Raw genomic sequence first — 22,321 nt, 5'->3', positions numbered from 1 at the left:
CAGTAGCCGAGAGCTGATATTTGACGACAAGGCCTTGTAATATGATGATTACAGTAATTATTTATAAAGCTTATATCCAGAGCCAAAGCTGCAAAGGTGCTTTTAAGTTCAATGCACAAATTAAAAGCCTTGTTAGCAGCTGGTATCCACCAACGAACTTTCTCCACAATTACGTGACACAGTTTGCCTTCTGGAAAAATGAAAGTTTAATGACCAAGTTGCTCACTGTGAATGTGCTCAGTACTTAAAATGTCTTCTCATTGTTTCTCCTAGGTATAAAAATGGTATTTCTATACGTACACATTATTGTGCATGCACAATAATAAATATTGTGGCCAGTAGCTTATAAAAATAGTGTTAACCACAGCGGAGGTCTGACGTGTGCTGACGCCTGTGCAGTCACCAACGTTGATTCCCAGGTAATAGTTCTGGGCTCAGTTCTCTGCTCTCCCTTTCAAAGGAAAAGTTCTAACCGTCTTAGCTTAATCAGAATGTGAAATTCAACTAAATCCATGCACAAGTCAGTTTCATTTTGATGGAGCTACTGAGCTGGTGTAAATTTAAATTTGGACTGAGCTAGCTAGAACCGGCTTTCTTTCTGGGATCCTGGTTTATAAGGTGGGGATTACACCAGCACTGGGGGATCATGAAGGTCAAACAGAGGCTAGTGCCTCCGATCTAGCATGGGCCAGCACTGCGAGAATAAAGCATGCAGGGACACAGAGAGGAGACTTGGGGCCTGCCCGGCTGTTCTTCCGTTAGGGAATTTTATTGCATCTTACAGACTTCAATTAAAATTTTGTTTTTGTTAAATTGTAGCAAAATAGACATAAGATATATTTACAATTTTAACCATTAAATTATAATTTATTTATATTTAATTTCTTAAAATTAAAATTTATTTTAAATAATTTAATAATCATTTAACTTAACTATATCTATTTGTTTGTTTATTTATTGCAGACAAGGTCTCGCTGTGTATCGCTGACTGACCTAGAACTTGCGACATAGGCAGGCTGGCCTCTATCTCACAGATACCCAGCTGCTTCTGCATTTTCAAGTGCTTAGTTAAGTGGCATCAAAACCATGGTCGTATAGCTACTGCCGCCACCTGCTATGAAAGCCTGTGTGTTCCAGCAGCACTCCAACCTGATGCCCACCAAACAGTAACCACACACACACACACACACACACACACACACACACACACACACACACAAACACAAGCACCCTAGACTCACTCACTGGCAGTGACAGCCAGTGGAGTTCTACCTAGATTCTAACAGCGGCATTCCTTTGCACTTTGCTTGGTTTTCCATGTCTTTTATAAGACTGACGAACACTCCATTGTGTGCCTATGTGGTGTTATCTGTTTGTCCGTCAGTGGGGTTGGGTTCTATCTATCTTTCATCCACGATGAATAATGCTGCTCAAGCATGGGCCTGCAAGTGTCTGGTGCAGACACTGCCTTTAAATGTTAGGATTATGTGGCAATTCTGTGCTTAATTTTCTCACAAACTTTAAGACATTTAGTTTATTTACGTAGAATACAGATCCTATGAAAATTAGGATGCTTAAAGCAAATTTAAAATCTGGACCATTAAAAATACTACATTGTGGAGAACTGAGGCCTGTGGGGACTCCCTTGACTATCCATAGCCAGTGTCTAGTCTTCCTGCTCTTCAGGGAAATATTAGATCAAAAGTAACCACTGGAGACAACTTACACTATAACCTTACATTATGTTTCCTTTCAAACAAAATAGAAACAGAAACAAACAAAACAATCTCAGAACTCGTCCACCCTAGAGAAAGTCGCTGATTACAGCTAACTGGAGTCCAGACTCCTGTTTCCATAATATTGACTTTGGACCAATTTCCTGCAGAAACTGGATAATATCTGTGACAAGGGATATTTTGGTATGTACAATCTGAGAGCCCTAACTAACAAGCACAGAGTAATTCACGTGGTGGATCCCCGCACTCAGGCCTGGAGCTGTGGGATGCCTGCGAAGCCATGCAGGTCTGTTCTGTGTTCAGCAGAACATTCTGGAGAGGTTGTTTCTGATGTGGGTTTGTCACCTGCCTCAGGACTCAGGATGGGAAGCTAGAATTCCTCACACAGCAGTTAGGCACTGACATGGGGTAGCTGTGCTTGCAGAAGGGACACTAACAAGGCACCTTCCAGGCAGAAAGGAAGGCAGAGGACACGTGATCCCATGAGCTAAATGGGTACCACGGAAAGAGGCACCCCTCAGTGGGAGTCACCAGCTGATTCTATTCATCATGTCCTAGGAAGGAGGCAAGCAGCCACAGAATCTGTGGTATTCCAGGCAACCCCAGAGGCAGCTGCTCTTGCTCTCAGCGCCAGTGTGTGCCAGGAAAAGCATGGCAGGGTGAGCGGGGAAGCCCAGCTAACATGCTGGTTTGGCAGCCCTTCGCATTTTGTTCAGTGTCTCTTAAAGAAGATGCGTCCCACGACATTTGCAGCTGGGGTTCGCATACAGTTGTAGATGGGAAACTAGACCCGGGGTTCAAGCTACTTTGAAGTGTGTGAAAGCAAGATGGATCTGATCAAAGCACACTGTATGAAATTCTCAAAGGAGGAAGTAAAACATTTAAATTACTTTTAAATTTAACTCTTAAATTATTTAATGGACATAATTTCACTATCAACTTGATGGCAAAGAACTGGATGTGAGCTCTGGACTGCTGCTGCTTTTAAACGGATGTTTCACCACCTAGCATCTGGCAACTAGCCATCGCCTCTAAGACTCCATCTCTTTTTCATTTACTAGGAGATAACCGTATCTTCCTTTGGCTCTGCTGGTGTGGGTACAGGGCATGGTGATGTTGGGACTAGTGTTTGTGGCAAATACAGCACTCACCACTGTTCTTTTTTATGTCCTGTCTGCTAAACTAAAATGGGATAGGAAAGATATATAATAAAATGGATTTTCGAAATCTAGGCAGTTTCATTAAAATCTATTAAATCATTTTCTCTTAAGGGCTGTGGCCCGTTTGGGGAGGCAGGTACATTTTAAGGAAGTGTACTTGTTTGGTGACTCTCTCTTACGTTCAGACAAGCTAGACTTCTGAGTTCATCCAAGCACAGTCCCTAGCTCTGAAGGCTGCTTCCCACTCAACAAGGTGGCACTTTATGTAACTAGAAGAGTACAAAGTTTTGTGTCTACCTGAACAGCGGACTCCTTGGGCGATGAGCCCCCACATGAAATTGGCACAGTATTCACACCAGTGTGGGCCTCGGAATGTGTGCACCTGTGGGGCAGACAGAAGAGCACAGAACGTTCAGTCACCTGAAGGCACCGAACCTGAGGCAGAGCCTTGGCAGCAGCGCTCTGGCCCTAGGCCTTTTTTGGTTCATTAAGGCAGAGTTGCATACTGTTCTGAAAGAAACAGACAGACTCTGATCTTTGAAATTCTTCATGGATCCAGCATAAACCGGCACAGGCAGAATGTGGGGCAAAGAGTGAGACCACAGAAATATACAGAGATGGAACGAGACTATCACACCCCAAACAAGGCTCTAGGAGTGCAAACCCAAGATAGCCTAAGCAGGTGGGTAGGTTGCTCCATCCTGCATTTAGCTCAGCAAGTTGTTTTGGGCAGAAGAACTCAATTACTGTGTCCTCTTGACTGAAGTTGTTCCATTCAGGTGTAGAATTTCCAGTCAGATATAAATAAGCCATGGTTATGAGATAATTAAAAGGTTTCAAGGCTTTGGGCCACTTCCAGAAAAAGGCATTTAAAAAAGTAAAGGAGTTGGCGAAAAATGCAGGCTTACGGGCCCATGAAGTGGCTTTTCCGAGGGACAGGAACTATATTCAACCAGCCCTGCCATGGCTTTCAGATGAGTAAGTTGGAAGGCTTTCTGGCTGGCCAAAGTGCTAGTCTTACTGTTCAGTATCTCAACCAGCTCTTAAGTATTCCAAACACTACAAAGTAAGGATGGTTTTAGCTTAGGTTATTCAGGTGCAGGACCACGCATTAATCTGTGAATCAACACAACAGAGCACAGCATAACACAATGCAAAACAAAACTGTTCTCCAGCACCGAGGAAGTTCAAAAACAGAAGTAGGAGAGTTCTTGCTAGCGAACCTGGCCAAGATGAGCTGAAAACCATACAGACAGTGTATCGAGGAGAACATGAATCTATGTAAAAAAGTTCTAGGTTTTTACATATTCCTAGCAAAACTTCTTTAAAGCTAAGATAAGCTAGACAATATTTTTAACAAAGTAGGATCAATGTATTACTACTTTTTAAGAATACTATTCTTAGCAAACAGACAAACAAACCAACCAAAATAACAAATATTGTCACAGTTTGGGAGGGTGAGCGGTCCCTAAGGGAAACAGCTGACCTGATACTCTTGAGGAAGGAGCAGCCCATCAGACTCCTTTGCTCAACTACACATGCTGGCAACTGTGCTGGCAGAGTGGCGAGTGACATCAGCTTCCCAGTGGAACTCGAGCGTGAACGACAACAGCGAAAGAAAGCATAAGACTGAATCTGAAGGAGCGCCTTATGACCAAACTAAGTTCTGTCTGCCTTTGGGTATTCTGGCTCATTAAGTCACCCAGGACATTGTTTCTGTTTTGAAAAACGTTGACACCAGTCTTAAAAATTGTTTTTCCTTGAATGGAGAAGTGGTCCATTTGGGTATGATCCTAACCCATGACAAAGCACTCCTTGTAAGAATGCAGAGAATCCATGAGGCGCTTGCATTTTCCAAAGGCCACCATTCATTTCTAGGCCCACTGAAATAGAACTCTGTACTAAAAGAACTCTTGGGGAACATGAGCCACCAAGAGTTGAGCATGTTATGAATTCAATAGCCATTAATGTTTTACCAGAAAAGGGCTAAAGGTGCCAGTTAACTTTGGCAGTAATGCTGATTATTAATATACTGTAGAAATTGTACCATAAGGCAAAATAATATAGAGGTTAAAGTTGTATGTAAAGGTCTACAGAAGAAAGGTGGGGATGCTACCATAGTGAGAATAAGGGGGCGCTTTCCTAGATGGTCCTGGGAGGTAACTCAGAGGAGGAGAATAGCTGGTTCTGTAGAGAAAGGGCAGGGAACATTCTGGGCAGAAGGACTTCTGGAGACTTTGTAGGAACTAAAGAACTCGGTGGGATTGGCAACTCAAGGCTGATGAGACTAGAGCAGAGAGGAAGAGGAGAGGAATGGGAGATGAAAAGAGGGTAGAAAAGGGAAAGCCACTGGGGTGGCAGTGGGGGACAAGAGGGAGACTTGCCTCAGACTTTCTTAGTGATGCAGATTTGGAATAGGATCAACAGGGCACTCCTGCAGGATTTGAAGTAGAAAAGTGATTCTTTCAGAAGATCATTCTGAACCTGTGTTGAGCGTGGGGGAGAAGGTGTCAATGCTGGGACAGGTTTGGAAGGGGCAGAGTAGTCTTGTTGAGGAACCATAAAGGCTAAAGCAGAAGGCTGGCAGGAACGATGGTAAGGGCTTGTATATTTTGAAGAACAAATTTGTACAACCTCACAGCAGAATGTACATGGGTCTCTGAGGAAGAGAGAGGGTGGGGGAGAGTTTTGAATGATCCCTTGTGCCCCCCCTTAGGAACCAGGTGGAAGATAATACCATCTGATGAGATGGGGAAGATCCTGTAGTAGGGAAAAGTTTAAGGCGGCTTTGGGTAGGCTGAAGACAATGCTGTCATGCCTAGAATAACTCCATCACATCGTGAGCCTAACTTAGATACCCACTTAATTATGGAGAAGGGTAGTAAGATAATGATATTTTCTGACGGACAAGAAGCACTTTTGAGCCTCATGCAAAGAAACAAAGGATATGCTTCCCTGAGTTACAGAAATCAGAGAAAGGAATGCGACTCCAGATGCAGTGGTAAGTGCGGTAAAGAAAACGAGCCAGTCTCTTGGTTCTATCTGCAGACAACATCAACACTAAAAGAGTTAATTTCAATGATTCAGAAGCAGGTCGCAAATGAAAAGGATTGAACGTGGGCAAGAGTTGAGTCACTGCATCGTCTTTATATTTTGGGAGATGTAGGAAGAACTTTTTATTAACTGAGGATGTTCTAAATAACTAGAGACAAAGTGGTTTTCTTTTTCTTTCTTTTTTTCTTTTTGAGTACATAGAAAAGCAAGGCATAGATTCCATATATTAAGAAAATATCCACAGATGAAAATGACACACAGATTTGATCAAGCCAATAAAACGTAAAAAAAAAAAGTAAGAAAACCAGTGAACACATGTAAAATATTTGTGACTCTCTAATGACCTACTTGGAGGAAAAAGATTGGCAGATGGTATTTTACAAATATTTACAAGAAACACACTTAAAAAACAATGTCAAAGAAATATGGAACCAAAAAGATGTACCTCAAAAATGCAACTAGCCCAGTGAACCCAATAAGCCAGACATGCCTATTTGTGTATTTAGTCATAAAAAGGCATAACATTAGTATGTTTTACTAGAAAGACATAACTACTTTGAGCTTACATGTATATGACAAAACAATTTCAAAAATCTAAAATAAATATGGAAAAAATTGTAAGGAAAAGCTGACAATTCTACCATTACGAGTTCAACATTTATTTACTAAAAATGATAAACAGCTGTTGTTAATAGATGACAAAGGAAAGGAAATTTATACCCAACAATTCAAAGAATGTGCTTCCCCCCAAAGCACACAGAGCATTTATACAAGCTCACTGCTAACTATAATGTGAGCCAGTCATAAAGACACAGCAGCAGCACTCCCAGTATACTGTGTGTAGCAGACTTGGCACCCAGCAGTGACAAGCGTACCTCAGAAAGGAATGCTTCTCATTCAGTATGGGAAGGTGATGGAGAGATGAAAGGCACCCTACCAGAGTCACCTGTGACCTTTGCATCACCTCATCATTTCTATGCTTCTTTAGTTTACATGCAGATGGTTGCTTTGAGCCCGGCTCTATCCTTGTGCATGCATAGCTGAGAGACAGAGAAGAAACAAGCAAACCCTGCACCCAAGGATTTCAACATCTAGAAGGATAAACAGGTAACAAAAGCGATTATGTGTCAGGTGATATGCCTGATCATATAAGACATTCTATAACACAATAACAGAGAGAATAACTAGTTCTTGAAAGGAAAAAGAGTCAAGTGTACAGAGTTTAGACGGATAGAAGGGCACCAGACCGGGAACATGAGTAGGAGGCTCACTCCTGTTGACGGGAGGGCTTGACAACAGTCCAAGGTAAGACAGTGTAACGGAGGACCTAGGAAGGTGGGCTTGGGCGTTGAAACTCAGTCGTTTCTGATGAGGGACGTAAGCAGAGGGACGATACAAAGCTACCTGGAGCATACCTGGTGCATCACTGGCACCAAAGTCAAAGCGCCAGGTTCAGTAGTTAGGGAAGCAGTTTTGGTATTTACTACACACAGATGGAGGACTAACTACTAAGCACTTCCAGAAACGTGGGGCTGTCCATCACACAATTCTAAGCTTCACTTCTGCCAGTCATCTGCAATGTCATACAGCACATCGAAACCGCACAGAGCACTTACCAGTCCTGCCCTATTTAATCCACGTCCTCTCCCAACACCCAGCCCATGGGCAAACAACACATGCAGGCAGACCCCACAAGGAACAAGTGAGTCTCCACGTCCCTAACATAGTCCCACACGAGTAAAACAAAATACAAATCGGGGGGATGTGAGTTAGACAAACATTATTTTAGGCCCCCTGCCCAGTTTCCTTTTGAGGATGAGACATTGTTTATTTTTTGTGGCTGGTGTGTTATTCAATTTTCTACTGGAACCCGAGGAGAGAGCAAACTCCAGGGAATGCTGAGAGTGTGTTCTGAGCCATGATCTTTGGGGTTGATGTCTTACATCTGCCATCTCGGTGAAAAACCCTATACCTTAAAATAAAACAAAACCAAATCAAGAAAACACTAATCAATCAGCTCTTTCTATTCTCTGAAACTTACTGATTTTCAAAAATACCTTTTTTTTTTTTTTTTTTTGTTAAGAGAAAGAACATTTTGCAAACTCGAGGGCAGTAACTAAAATACCCCAGACAGGAAGACATTCTTCAGACAGGAAGAGCATTTTGTCCAAGACTATTATACTGGCATGGTCTGCCTGGAATTAAAAGGCCACAGCGAACAACAAGATGGCATTGCGAGAGATAAGGTAGATGGGCATGTAATAAAAACAAGAGGAAGAAGAGCTGTCAAGAGCGTCCCAGGCAGCCAGCAGGCATCCCCACTCAGCTCTCCGGAGGTGAACAGGATGTTATTGTCTCACATTTGCTGAATCTGGAAGGCCCGTCTCTCTGGTGGTTTCAGAGCAAATGTTTTGATGGGCCAGTGCAGACACCACCGGAACACACAATCAGCTCGCCCAGACTCCAGCTGTAAGCAAGCACGACTTAAGATGTGCTGCGGTGAGGAATTTTTATATTTTCTTATCAGTTCATATCAGGATTCCTCAACCTTATCCTTGTTAACAGTTTTGGGCTAGGAAATTCTTGGTTTTGGAGGGAGGTGGTTGTCTTGGGCACTACAGGGATTTTTATTTTCTTTTTCCGCTCCAGCATCCCTGGCTGTCTACATACCAGAGACTCACAGAATCCCTGAAGGGATGGGACAGACGTTGACAAGTGCTTCCCAGTGGTGGTGGCAGGGGCAATACAACCTTGACTGAGACTCATGGACACAGAACAAAACCATTTTGCCCCAGCTTATCAGTTCTATTTTTAATAATAAAAATGCAACTTGACTGTTTCATTGTACTTGGAAAAGGACTACAGGACTAAAGCCACTTTCTAGATTGTTTAATGTGCATAAAAGAGTGGCTTAGAGTTGGCAAAAGACTCTTCCAGACTCAAGGGCCTGGGTTTTGGAGGCCCAGGGTTCACTGTGAGGGGAGGCAGATTCGCCTCAGTTGCCCAGGCCAGTAGTGCAGTCAAGGACTCCAGGTTTCCACAGAGGGTTGTTCCTCTACTTTGCTGTTTCCCACAATCATGTGACAATGAACTCATATGAGAAATTAAACTCTGGGCTTTCCCTTCCTGCAGGAGCAGGTGAAATTCTGACCCTGAAGTGAACCTTCTCAGATGTAAGGAGATAGCGACGTTACCTGTAACAGAGACACTTTCTGTTCCCTCTGCGAGGTTCACCACTCAGACGCTGTGAGAGGGCCCAGTGCTAAGACAGACTCTAATGGAGACACCAAGAATCCCTGGAGCAGCTGCCTGGGCATTTAAGATGGGATTAAAGGTGTGGTCCCACACTAAAGCCGGGGACAAGCTCAGAGACCTGGCCCTGTTGGCAATGCTGAATCCGACAGACTATGAGCTAAGCTTCAGCTTCATGCTCGTCCCCAACGGTGGGCCTGAGAGACTGAAGTTTTGGGGTTCCTGGCTGAGGAAAGCCCTTGGACCTCTTGCAAAGGTTCCACACCAGAGCTTGAGTAATTTATGCCAGAGACACCAAGGCAGGGGCAGGGTTGAAGGGGACACCCTAGCGGCTGGTTAAGATGCAAAAGCAGACGGCAGCAGCTGTGCATGCATCTGGAGGCGGAAGGAACTGTGTTGTAGAAAAGAGGGGCTGTGTTCCCAAACTACCACTGGCCACAAAGCCTTTCCTGGGTCTTCTCCTTGGACTCAGATGTTCCTGTGTTGATTTCCACTCTTATTTATGTCTACCTCCTCCTGAGGTCTAAGGCCACACACCCTGAAAAGGCTGGATTCCAGCTCTTCTCAGAAGTTAAGCAAGATCAGACCTGGTTATTGTTTGGGTAGGAGGAACCAGAGGCTCCTCTACACACTCCCTGGAGCTGTGGACAGACAGCTGAGGAACACTGGGGGTTGTCCTGGCCATGTCCTCCCTGGCCTCTCTGGATGTCACTGGTACACTTTGGTGTGATGGAAAACACATCTCCAGCTGGGTGATGGTGGCACACGCCTTTGATCCCAGCACTCGGGAGGCAGGCAGGAGGATCTCTGTGAGTTCAAGGCCAACCTGGTCTACAGAGCGAATCTCAGGACAGTCAGGGCAACACAGTGAAACCCAGTCTCAAAAAAAAAACAAAACAAAACAAAACAAAAAAACAGACCAACAAATAACAAAAAAACAAGATATAAAAAGTACATCTCTAGACATCGCCAAATGTCTCTCTGTGGCAAAAAGTGTCCTGGCTGTAAAGCACCTGGCAGGAGAATGCAGCCATTTCTCCCCCAGCATTCTCTGGCACCTGGAACCCAAGCAGCCCGTGGTCTGCGTTGGTGGAGTAAAGGCATAAATGGCTGGGGAGCTCTCTTTCCTGGGAAGTTTCAGAAGGCATCCTCTTAGTATGAATTGTAACCACTGGTACCCACTCTCTTGTCCCATATAAAACACAAAAGGCTCATTTCTCTGGGTGGAAAGTGCCAGAATCAGGCATTTAGTCATTCAGAATAGTCCTTTTGAATTTTGTGTTATTTAGAGCCAGACAGAGCCCATAAAAAATTAAGAACAGTTAAGCACTTGATAGGGGTCAGATGATGTAGCTGGTAAGTGACACTGTGAAGCTGTATGGCTGAGCCATGTCCTGGTGTGGCGGAACATGGGCACCCTGCTGTGGGCTGCGTTAGGTCCCAGTCTCAATCCTGGGCTCTGCTGGTGTGAGAGGGACTCGCAGTGACAGTGACGAAGGCACCGTGACACACACATAAAGGTTAGCTGGGTGGGAGATGTGCTCTGAGTCTGCTCTGAGTCCGCCGTGGCATGAAGGTGGGACATCTGACCACACCCTTCCTCTCCAAGCTGCTTTCACACTTGGTTGAAATTCCTGCTGTCAGCACCGTTCCTTTAGCCCAGTGCTTCTCAACCTTCCCAATGCTGTGGCCCTTTAATACATTTCCTCATGCTACGGTGACCCCAACCATAAGATTATTTTCATTGCTACTTCATAACTGTAATTGTGATACTGTTGTGATATCTGTGGTTTGGGATGACCTTAGACGACCCCCATGAAAGGGGTCGTGACCCACAGGTTGAAAACTACTGCCTTAGGTGAAGCTGGCATGCAACTAGGTCCCAAAGGATCTGTTTAAACCAGGACAGCTGGATTAATTAAGTCATTACTGTCACAAACAAGCTCTTTTTATGGTAAGCACATATTGTCACAGTTTGGATTTTAAATGTCCCTCCCCTGGAAACTCATATGTTGAAGGCTTGGTTCTCAGCTATGGTGCTACTGGGAGGTGGTAGCGACTTTAGGGGGCAGAGTTTTCCTTGATGGAGGAAATTAGAGCATTGAAGAGTGTGTCCTTGGGGAGACACTGGAACCCAGCACTTTTCTGCTTCTCTGTTTGCTTCCTGACCTCCATGAGGTGAGCAGCTTTGCTCTAACATGCATTTGCCACATGCCAGAAATGACAGAGGCCAGACACCATGTACTGATCGAAATCCATGAGACAAAAAAAAAAAAAAGAAATAATCTTTCCTCTTTAAGTGGGTTTATCTCAGGCATTTTGTCATAGCAATGAAAGGCTTACCAACATAGGTCCTCACTGGAGCACTAGCAGAGGAATCAGCGGGAAAACAGAAGACAGGAGCGATGAGACAAGAGAAACAACAGGGTTGGGGGTGTGCTAGAGATGAGCACGTTCCTCTTCAGCTTTGCTAAGGGGCTGTGAAAGGGCACAGAAGTCATAGGCCATCCTGGCTAAGGGCTCTCCTGTCTTGTCTTGACTACTATTTTAACAGTACCTCACAGTTTTGTTTTGCATCAGGCCACACCTATTATGTAGCCAGAGCAGCCTAACCATACATCTTACCTAATAGCCATGCCAGACCCTTAATAGTAGCATATGCGTTCTTTATATGAACAAACCACACAAATCGATACTTCTGATGCCACACTCCAAGTGGAAGGGCGTCCTGCTGCTTTAAGATTTCTGTGTCTTTACTGTACCTTTTATTCATGAAGAAATGTTTAATCAAGAGACCAGGAAATTTCTTCACTTTCTGTCTGACCGACAAAGCACCAAAAAAAAAAAAAAAAAAAATATATATATATATATATATAAACCAATGAAAACCTTAAAGATGATGAATGAGTAACCATGGATCTTAGCAGTGATACCCACACTAAGGGTTGATACTTAGTACACATTAGTTGCTGTCTGAAGATGTCATCCTGTGGCCTGAAAGCCCCTAATAAAATGGCAGGCTTGAACTGTGTGTGGAAGATAAAGATGTACCCTCAAAGATGAGAAAGAGGTCCTTCCCCCTCAAGTCTCCTGAAAATACCAATGTAGTCCTTGGAATGGGCTGCACTGTGTCTTGAAGTATGATCAAGTCCAACCCTCGGTCACTGAACATGTAGCCTTTAGAAAATAAAGTCTTGGAAGATATAATTAGAAAGAGGTTGTGCTGGACTAGCATGGCTCTACACACAGTGACTGGTGACCTTAAAGAAAACCTACAAGGACACAGAAGATGGTGATATGAAGGTAGAGGGAGAAATATGAGCCAAGGGAACCCCAAGGACTGCCAGTCATATGGATAGGTAGCCGAGGGCATGAGGCATCTGCAGAAGGAGCCAATGCCCATAGCTTGGCTATAGACTCTGACATCTAAAACTAAGAAAATAAATTTTTGTTGTTTTAAGTTACCAAATTTGTGGTTCTTATGTCAGAGGCAGAAACTTGCTAAAGTCCTCATAGATATGATAAATTTCTTGACAAACTGGGAAAAATACACATGGAATCCAGGTCTAAAAATTTTAACCCTTCATCTACTTTTTAAACAAATGAGGGGCATTCAAACATGGTAGACCACACTAAAAGAAACAGCATCATCAGACTTCATTTTATTTTCTGTTATACATAGTCAATAAGAGAGGAAAACAATGGTGGAAAGACCAACCTGTAGAAGTGAGGGCATTAAATAAAAAAATATACCAGAGAGAAACCAAACACAAAGACAGAGGGGAGTACGAGGCAAAAAGGATGAAGAATAAAGTGATAGTAAAAGTGTACATCAAATGACTTCTTACCCAGGGGCCAGAGAAGTGACACACAATTCACATGTATCCATTTTCCAAGTGTAATTGTGCAAAGAAAGCCCTGAGTATAGCAATAGCAGAAGAGCTACCTGCTGGTCGGTGTGTAAACATGAAACCCTGCAAGGGTCCCATTTTACCAGCAAGTAAACTGAGGCCAAGAGAGCTAAGCTCATTGCTAGAGTTCATGAGTAGTCATGGTGCTTGCCATGTGTTGATGGCACGGAAGGACACGGATGCAGGTTGCTGGCGCTTGGGGTTGGCTCAACTGAAGAGTTTTAGAAGTGAACCATAGATGCACTGAGAGTTTCCCTTGTCAGCCAAACAGAGTGGAAGCTCTTTCCTCTATAGATAATTTTTGTTTATATTGGAATCTTAATTTCACCACTGTCTTTGAGTGGAGTAGGAGCCAGGAGTCTTAGGAAACCCCAGCTTTGAATAACCACAACAGCAGCAGGCAACAGTTTGGAAAGTACACGATTATCGCATGTAGTGAGGCATAACCCCAAAAGCTTTTGCACTGATTTTTTTTTTTTATTTCTTGGCAGTGTTGTTTGAAAAGCAGGTCCCAGGTATGCCCTGCTCTCTGGAGCATCTGAGAAGAGCACTCTCCCAGAGTTGTGTATGTGGAGAGTTTCTCTTCATTCCCCATGAAGAAGTTCCAGAGTACAGCATGGAAGAGAGTTCTCTAATGCCCCTCCCCCAACCCCAACAGACCTAACTGTGCAAGGAGGCCTTGCTGTGGGTGAGGCAGCAGGTTCTGCTGGGAGATTCCTATCTCAGGTAAGAGTTCAGATGGGAGTAAAGTGAAAGTTATTTGCTGATCAGCACAAAAAAACCACGACTATGCATTCTTGTTACACTAACGCCATGCTATGTACATAGCATCTTCCAATCAGGAAAGTTCCAGAATACAGCCCATTAGAAGTCAACATAAATAAAAAGCTGATGTAAAACGAAGGTATAAAACATAAATTACAAGTAGTTAGTGGGGCCCTTGGTAAAAGCCTGCTTTCTTTAGTTAGTGACTTATTCCTAAAAACCCATGGCTATATTTACAGCAATGACATGTTTCTAGAATGTTTTCCCAAAAGATCATGCTAAGTTTGTGTCTGTAGTCAGCTGAGGGTCAGAAGAGGGTAAGGGACCTTGGGTGGGAAAATATGAATCAGAGCACAGTGAGTGCCTCCTCCAGCCCCAGCCGCTGATTCTCGAGGACAAAGAGAGGGACAGCACCACTGAAAGCCACATTTGCTGCTGCAGCGACTCCAGGGCCTCTTAGATTTCAAAGACGTCTGTGTAAGCCACAGAGGGGGTGTGTTCCTGTCTGTCTCTTGGACCCACCTGGGACAACACATATGTACTGGGCTCTCTCTCTCTTCATGGCACACTGAATGCTTTGTTCTTCTACCAATACATCTGGGCAGCACAGTTAGGAAATCTAAGCGAATCTTTTCAACCATTCTTTCTCAGAGTGCCTTAAAATTTCCCCTTTAGAGATGTAAGCTAGAACAGACTGGCACCGGCTGTGGCGTGCCAGTCACCTGAGTCCGCATGTGTTTGAAACTCATGGGGAATTCCCTCTGTGAATCTATGCCATACTAATGCAATCAAATGGCGCCTTCAGAGCAAAATCACTAGAATTCTGGAAAGGAAGGAAAGGGATCTGCAAACGCAGCAAGACCTATCCTGTCATGCCGGGCAGAGCATCCACAGGATGTCCAAACCAGGGATTCCTGTCAAAAGTCAGAAAAACACTTTCTTAAGGAAAGAAGAGATCACAGGGGTTAAATAGAAAACCAGAAGGAGAAAATAAAAGAGGACATTTTGTGTTCCAGACCTGTCATTATTTAGTAATGGGAGAAAGAGAAAAGTCTTAGTGTGGAAGAGACCCCAAAAGGCACAACTCTCCGCCCTCACTAATTCGTAGGGTTGAAGGCTTCCCATTCCTCTGGTCAAGGACAGCAGGCAAAGGCCTGAGCTGCATGCTTTCCTAAACTAGCAGCAGAGACAAAGACCAGGCTAACACGAATGTAAATTTAATAGATGCACATATATCCTTAGGAAACGCTGTCCCTTCATTGGTTTCCTTGTTCCTACTGCTCCGTCTCATTTCCATGGCTGTGGCTCCAGAAGGAAAGCAGAATTCAACCAAGGAGGACAAGCTGGTTGGTTCTGTACCTACTATTCTTTTCTTCCTGAATCCTGCATCTGAAAACCCCCAGCTTCACACAGCATCCCCCATCCGCTTAGGTGAATCTCTACCATGGTCCATCCTTCCTCCCCAGAGCAGCTTCCCATGCTGGGCAATTTGTCATGGGTTTCCCCCTCTGAACACTTCTCACGCAACACAGCACAGCACAAGAAAGAGGCCCTAATCTTCTGGCAGCACCTCACATCCAGAGCGGGTCTAAAATGAAGACAGTACATGGGGAAAACCACTGAGACTCCCACCAACTCCCCTAACTTTTTGTTTAGACTGGAGAGCGGGGTCAAGCCTGGTCAGACTGTAAGGTACCCCTGGACCCAAAGCACACACGCAAGTCAGTGAATGCGTTCTCGCCTGTGACATCTGCAGCTGTCTGCACAGAAACAGAATCACCGAGAACAAAAGACAAAAACGGCAAACATGAGCTGGACAGCTGTTTGCACTGTCTCAGACAGCAGCAGCCCTTCTTCTGGGTGGAAAAGTACCGCTAGGTTTTGTGCAGAACACTTCTAAGCGCCACCGACTGGGAATCTTCTGCGCCCCTCTCACTGGGCATGGAAAGGTGAAGAAGTAGGCCTGGCTTCCCAGAACTAAGTCAGTACACGTGTAGTTATTAAGAGCAGCCCTGTGAAGCCAGCTGCTCTCTCCGGCCTTCAGTTTGACACAAGGCAGCGGGTTATGTGGAAAACAAAGGAATTTGCTGCCTCCTGCCTTTCTGACTAGAGACCAGATGGAAGTCCTCAAGGATCCTCTCCCACCCCCACCTCCCCTTCCCCGCAGGGCAGCAGAAAGAACGTAGCCGCTCACCTTGAAGTTGTGTGTCTTCTCATAGTTGAAGTGGTTGTCATGTGTGAGGGCGGCTCTTCTGACAAGTGAGGAGATCTGTGAACAAGCAAAGAGCTTGAGAGGAGACCAAAGAAAGCCACCTGTGAGTCCCACCTTCACCCCAAGCGCAATGGCCAGCAACTCTTGACGCTTCCTGCCAGGCTTGGACTTGCGAACCATGGCACATTTTCTCTCGTTTTCCAGCCAGAGCTCCTGAGAGAACATTGTGCTTGGGTCTCGGATCTCCCGAGTCTGCCTGTGGGAGCTCTCTAGAGCCAGCAGAGTTTGGGGACTGTGGCAGCAGATTTGAGACAGCTGTGTCCCGTCTGCAGAGCCCCGAGGCATGTGACCTGGAAGGGACGACTGAGTGATGGAGGGGGCTCTGACTGAGTAGGGATGGGCCTGCTTTGTGCGATTTCTTAAGGCTGGCATGTGCCTGGAACAATAGCACACATTCATGTGTAGCCACCCCCTGATTATCCAGTCAGCATAGGAGATCCAGGGAGGCAGCCATGTGTGCACATGCGTATGTGTGCATCCAGGCATGAGTACACACACACACACACACACACACACACACACACACACACACTTGTGGTGTTCCTAGTCAAAGCTGTATCCAATTATTCTGGGCCTCTGAATCTCATCCTGGGCTGACCTCCAGCAGACTAAACCTTTAAACCCACATGATTCTTTAACTGTATAGGGATAAACTCGCACCTATATTTTTTTTAAACTGCCCAGTACTTGAAAACCTTATCTTTATTCTTACACATTTATCAAACTGCAACAGTTTGAGCCCAAGCAGCTTGTGAGAGAAGTGGAAACCATTTGGCTCTGGGCTCAGCAAGCTCCCAGGCCAGAGGGTCAGAAGGCAAGGCTGCCTCACTACAGGGTTCTACCATTGTCCTTTATCCCCTCCCGATGCTCCTGCAATCCCATGAGGAGACACACCTTGACTAAAATACAAATGCCACTGCCGTTTCTCTTTTTAAACAAAGCATCTTGGGTGTGCATTTTGTTAGTGCCCTAGCCTATCTTCAGGCCCTTTGTGCTTTTAAAAGCATTGGGTTGGCCTCCTTTGGGATCATGGTGTTTGGTCCCAGGTCTCCCCATTAACAGAAGAGGGGGGTTGGGGTGTCTTGGGAGTACTTTAATGCAGCTAATACCAGACAGACGGTAAAATCAATACTTTCAGAGCTAGAATGCAAGAGAATACAGAAGGCTGGGTGAACAGAGAGATACATTCTTGAGTTGCATCCTGTGTCCTATAAGGCATGGCCCTGTGTCTGAGCAGAGCCCCTCGAAGCTGTCCTGTGGCAATTCATGACAGCAGCCCTTTCCCTGTGTGAGTCTCCATTTCTATGCCCCATCATTTTGGCTTGGTTCAGAAGTCAGAAGTGCCTTCTCCAATTTCATCTTGCTACTTTAAAAAAAAAACCAGAAATAGCAGTCAAAGTTTTTTGTCACTTGTAGGAACTTATGCTGTGCCAGACAAAACTCAGAATGTACTAAAGCACATTTACTGATTTAATCTCCAGCATAAGGGTACAAGGGCCAAGATGTTTATGTCCATTTTCTGGATGAAAATACTGAGGCACCAGGGGTAACAGAAATTGTTGAAGGACACATATCTTGTAACAGTAGCAGAATCCCACACTCCTCCATGGCTGAAACAAGTCCTGGCATTGTGAGCTTTTACTGGTCTCGATATCCATTTGTCCCAGAGATCCTGAAAAATCTCGTTTCCTGGCATATTCAGCTTCTCCATACAGCAGCTCTGGCTTTCCCTTAGAGTATTACAGCATCATTTAAACACACCTGCCTCCTGACCAACATGCAAATTCCAACTCCTGTGCCATGTGCCAAGAAAACAATCCCCACTCTGCCTTTTTCCCCCCTGTATTTTAGAGGCAGGGTTTCTCTGTACCTTTGGAGCCTGTCCTGGAACTAGGTTGAGTTTGGCCTCGAACTCACAGAGATCCGCCTGCCTCTGCCTCTCAGTGTGCGCCACCACTGACAGGCTGTGCTCTGCCCCCTTAAGTACTGTTCTGTTCTTCACTGCACTTAACACCGTCTTAGCGGAACCAGAGACAGTTCTCTCCATTTTACCGAGGACTTGGGTATTGCCCCCGTGCCTGGGTCACCTTTGGCGCCCCGTGCCTGGGTCACCTTTGGCTCCCCGGCAAGTCTCTAATGGGATTTCTTGCTACAGCAGCCACTGAATACAAGGAAGGTTCTAGAAAGCCCTAGCACATGGAGGGAGTCAGGAGTCTGGAGAAAGGGGAGCAAAGGTGTCCCGCATAGGGTGGGGAGGGTCGTCCATTAATTCTGTCGTTATCATCACTTACACCCCAGCTTCTAAGGACCAGGATTGCCCAAGGCCATTCTTTCCTAATGGCTCCTTTCCCTGATGTGATCCTGACATAGCTGAAATGGGTTTGGGGATACCTTACAGATGTGGCCAGGGTTAGCCTAAGGATAAAATTTTGGAGGCCAGGGATAAAGCTCTTTTCTCAAACCTTCATTGCTAGTAAGTGAACACAGACCTTCTGATGTAAAGAGCCCACACTAGAGTGTGTGAGATGAAGTGAATGATTATACCATTTGAAAATCAGATTAAATAACCCTTTATACGGCAAGGGGGGGAACAGAGTCTCCTTGTGGTGAGTTGCTGCTTGAACACAGGATTTAATCTTTTCTTGTGTGCATGTCACTACTTATTTTATTTCTACTCAGGACAGTGACTTCTTTCTCCGACAGTTTCCAGATCATTTCCCCAAACACAAGATGCATTCAGCCGCAGGCAGGAACCACACACTGTCCTTCCAGGGCCCTCTTCACAAGGACTTCCAGTGTTAGCTCCCTAGGGCAATGAGAGCTTCGAGGACACTCTGAGTCACCCCCTTACTACAGAAGAAAAAGGGTTGCAAGAGTCTCTTAGTGACAACACCCCCCCTTAGGCTCCCAAGGGGCTCTTTATCTGCACATCTCCAAGCAAGCCCCCGTCCTTCCCATCTTCCACAGCAAGAATCGCTGTCCCCAACACACCTCTCCACCTGACCTATACTTAAGAACGGAGGCACATTTCTCTGGAGGTCCTATTGAAACCTGGGATTCTCCCTGGACTGCTGATGCTTGGGCCAGCCCCGTCTTTGTGTTGAGGGGCTGTGCTGTGTGTTGTAAGCTGCGTGGCAGCAACCCTTGGCTCTCCTCACTGGGTACCTGTAGAACCCCCACTGTGATCACGAAAAGACATTGCCTAATACTACCCAAGCCTCAGGTAGGGCTTGTCTGGCTTAAGTTAATAACATAAACATTTAAGTGTATGTTTCATGTTAGGATTTGCTAAAGATGTATGAGCCTACAATGCAGTACTGTGCTAATTCCTACAGATGAACTAGGAGCTTAAATACCTTGCCCAAGGTCCCAAATCTTGCAGGTGGGAGTCTGTTGACTTATCTAAGGAGGTCTGAGCTGCTTCCACCAGAGGGCAAGTTTTATTTTTTATTGTGGTGAATACACATAACAAAGACTGACCATCTGACCGTGTTAGCATAAGCAGACTGGCTTAACGAGGGGCATTTGCCCTCCCCATGTCCTCTTAGAGGCAGCGGCTGCTAAGGATTCCTTGGCAGGAAGGTGAGGCTATGAATACACAGAAGAGCCTGTCACCTCCCACTCCTTTTTCTCCTCCCTTAATGAGGGCTGGAATTCTATTTCTAGAGTCTCTGTTCTTTCTCTCCGCGCTCAGGATCTCCCTTCAGGAAGGCGTCCAGAAACAAGAAAGCAACGGAATGTTGTCAGATGGAGAAAAGGGAGGTTGGGTCAACAGCTGAAGAGATGTGGGAAAAAGCCACCTGGGCACCTGGGGTGACCAGTATCACAGAGGATGACGCGACCTCAGAAATCGTGGGCTCACTGGCTGCTGCCCCACCTCTCCTGACAGGCCTCTCCTGGCCTCTAGAAGCCACGTCCTTCTGCCTTACCTGGATTACTAAGTAGTGATGTACCACAGGCTCACTATTTTCCCACGGTCCCTAAGTGTGTCCCAGAGATGCATTACAAAGAGCCCTGTTAAAGAGTGTCATCCCAGTTCCGCGACCCCAGTCCCTGTCAGTACTCCTGGGCCCTTTACACTTCCCTATCTTCTGTAGTGATAACCCAAACTACGGCCTGTCTGCCATCACTAGCCTGACTGCTGCTTCTGAAGCCTCTGGCAGTGCTGAACATGAAACTCGGTTGTACACATGCTGGCCAGGAGCCACAGGGGGTCTCTAATATCTCACCGGTGTTTGTGGCAATTAGAGTATGTCTGAGGAAAAATAGCTGCTGACGTAATAAAGGCCTGAATGGAGCCAGAGTTTCTATTTCCAGCATTCTTTCAGGTAGCTCTGAAGACAAAGATTTAAATAGACACACACACAACACACGGGGGGGGGGGGGAGAGAGACAGGTAGGTGTGTGTGTTCGTGTGTGTGTGCACGCACGCGTGTGTGTGTATGTGTAGAGACAGAGACACAGAGAAGAAGGGAGGGAGACAGAGAGACAGACATGGAGAGAGATTAACCAAAGCAATAATAACCGAGAAATGAGAAAAGGCCAAAACATTCGCTATAGGGAAAAGGACAAATAACCAATGGTCAAGTGTGTAATGGTATATTACATAAATATTAACCAAAGTGAGCAGAACACCTCAGTGATGGAACCATCTACCCCTGCATAGTATTAGGGGAGGGGCAGGCTACTGAAGCAGATACCAGCATATTCCCCATTTTGTAAGAGAAATCGACCAAAATATTTTTCTCACCCCAAATTGTGGAACATGCACAATAGTATCTCTGGGCAGAGAAATTGTCATAGGTCTCTGTTTTCCTCTATATATTTGGTACTTTTTATAATTATAACTTAGTTCTATTAAATAATAATTATCTTAAAAACTATATTCTATGGACTTTGCTAGTCATGTGGACATACAATAAGCTGTTTGTGCCTGATACAGCCTTTGCTTTCACTCTAAAACCTCTTTTCCTTCAGGAGAAGGAACCCAGGGTCTGTGGCCCCTTCCACGGGGCTACTGAACTGGACCCAGAAACAGACCCAGGTTCAATTTTCCTGCCTGTAACTCCTCAATGGCTCCTCACAGGGACAGCGATGGAGCCCCCGAGAGACACTATAAGACGCTCTGGTGGTCTGCCTCTAACTTTCTGGTTCTCTGTATAATGCCAGACCTGAGATCCTGCATCCCTAACACTCTTCCAGGCGATGCTGCTGTTGCTGGCCTTGGGACCCCTGACACAGGCCTTTTCCTCAGCCTGTAGCCTTGTCTGATAAAAATAGTCAGCTGAGGGACAGGCACACAGACCGCCTCCCACACCTGCTCAAGGTGCCCCCTCAGAACGGTCACACTGAGCTTTCTGGAGAGAATGCCCTGTGTCTTAGACATCTCCCAGGGGATGGTAAGGTGCTTCTGGAACTGAGAGCTCCCATCCACACGCATCTCAAAGGCTTCCACTCACCCCGATTATATGAGAGAATGAACGTAAGACCTGAGACTGAAGAGATGCTTCCTCCCCAAAGAAATCAATGCCTTTCAAATACCAAATCGTGTTTCTCTGTATGCGACCCCATCTCACTCAGCTTCATGACATTTAAACCTCCATCAACTCTCCAAGGTAAAAGCAGAAATCCATACCATGGCCTGCTACCGGTGCTGTGACCCCGCCACCTTTCCAGCCTTTCCTCTCCCCATGTCCCTGCTGTTATCTGGAGGACTGCTACCCATGAGGCTAGCACTATGGTTTTGAAGGCCTGAAACGGGAGCCCCCGAGCCAGAAGGCTTTATGAGCTCAAGCCCTGTGCACTTCCCATCACAATTAAAGCCCATGTCATGCCACCTGGCACCAAGCAGCCAGCCACTCAGTGCATTTTACCAAAATCAATGAACGGTCCGCAGCCATAAACTCTCTGGAGGCGAGGCGATTACTACAGCAGTTTGTCATCATCGCTATCAATTTATCAAACCTTTTAGATACAGGCGTTTCCTTAGGCTTGTTCTGTCCAGGTGCTGTCGTTACAAAAGAAGCACTGGAAATGGGAGGTGTGTAGGTCAGGCCCAAAGGCATGAGCCCTTTGGAACAAGACTAGGTAGGTTTAGGGCTTAAGTAATGACACTCTGTATCTTAGAAATAATAAATATAGATTTATTTATATCATCTATCTATCTATCTA

General features: G+C 45.4%; 1 protein-coding gene across 1 annotated transcript in view; it reads right to left on the bottom strand.

Moving 5' to 3' along the window:
• Chn2 (chimerin 2) overlaps window positions 1–22,321 on the bottom strand; it is a 279,816-nt gene that overhangs the window by 9,448 nt on the left and 248,047 nt on the right. The window contains exons 7-8 of the mRNA XM_013351372.2: window positions 16,073–16,147; window positions 3,194–3,278 (exon numbers count right to left, since the gene is read on the bottom strand). Coding sequence (XP_013206826.2) covers window positions 3,194–3,278; window positions 16,073–16,147 — 160 coding nt within the window. The remainder of the gene's footprint in view (window positions 1–3,193; window positions 3,279–16,072; window positions 16,148–22,321) is intronic.

The sequence above is a fragment of the Microtus ochrogaster genome, linkage group LG3 (genome assembly GCF_000317375.1).
Source record: "Microtus ochrogaster isolate Prairie Vole_2 linkage group LG3, MicOch1.0, whole genome shotgun sequence".
In the NCBI taxonomy this organism is placed as follows: domain Eukaryota; kingdom Metazoa; phylum Chordata; class Mammalia; order Rodentia; family Cricetidae; genus Microtus; species Microtus ochrogaster.
This window is presented reverse-complemented; position numbering and strand designations above follow the sequence as displayed.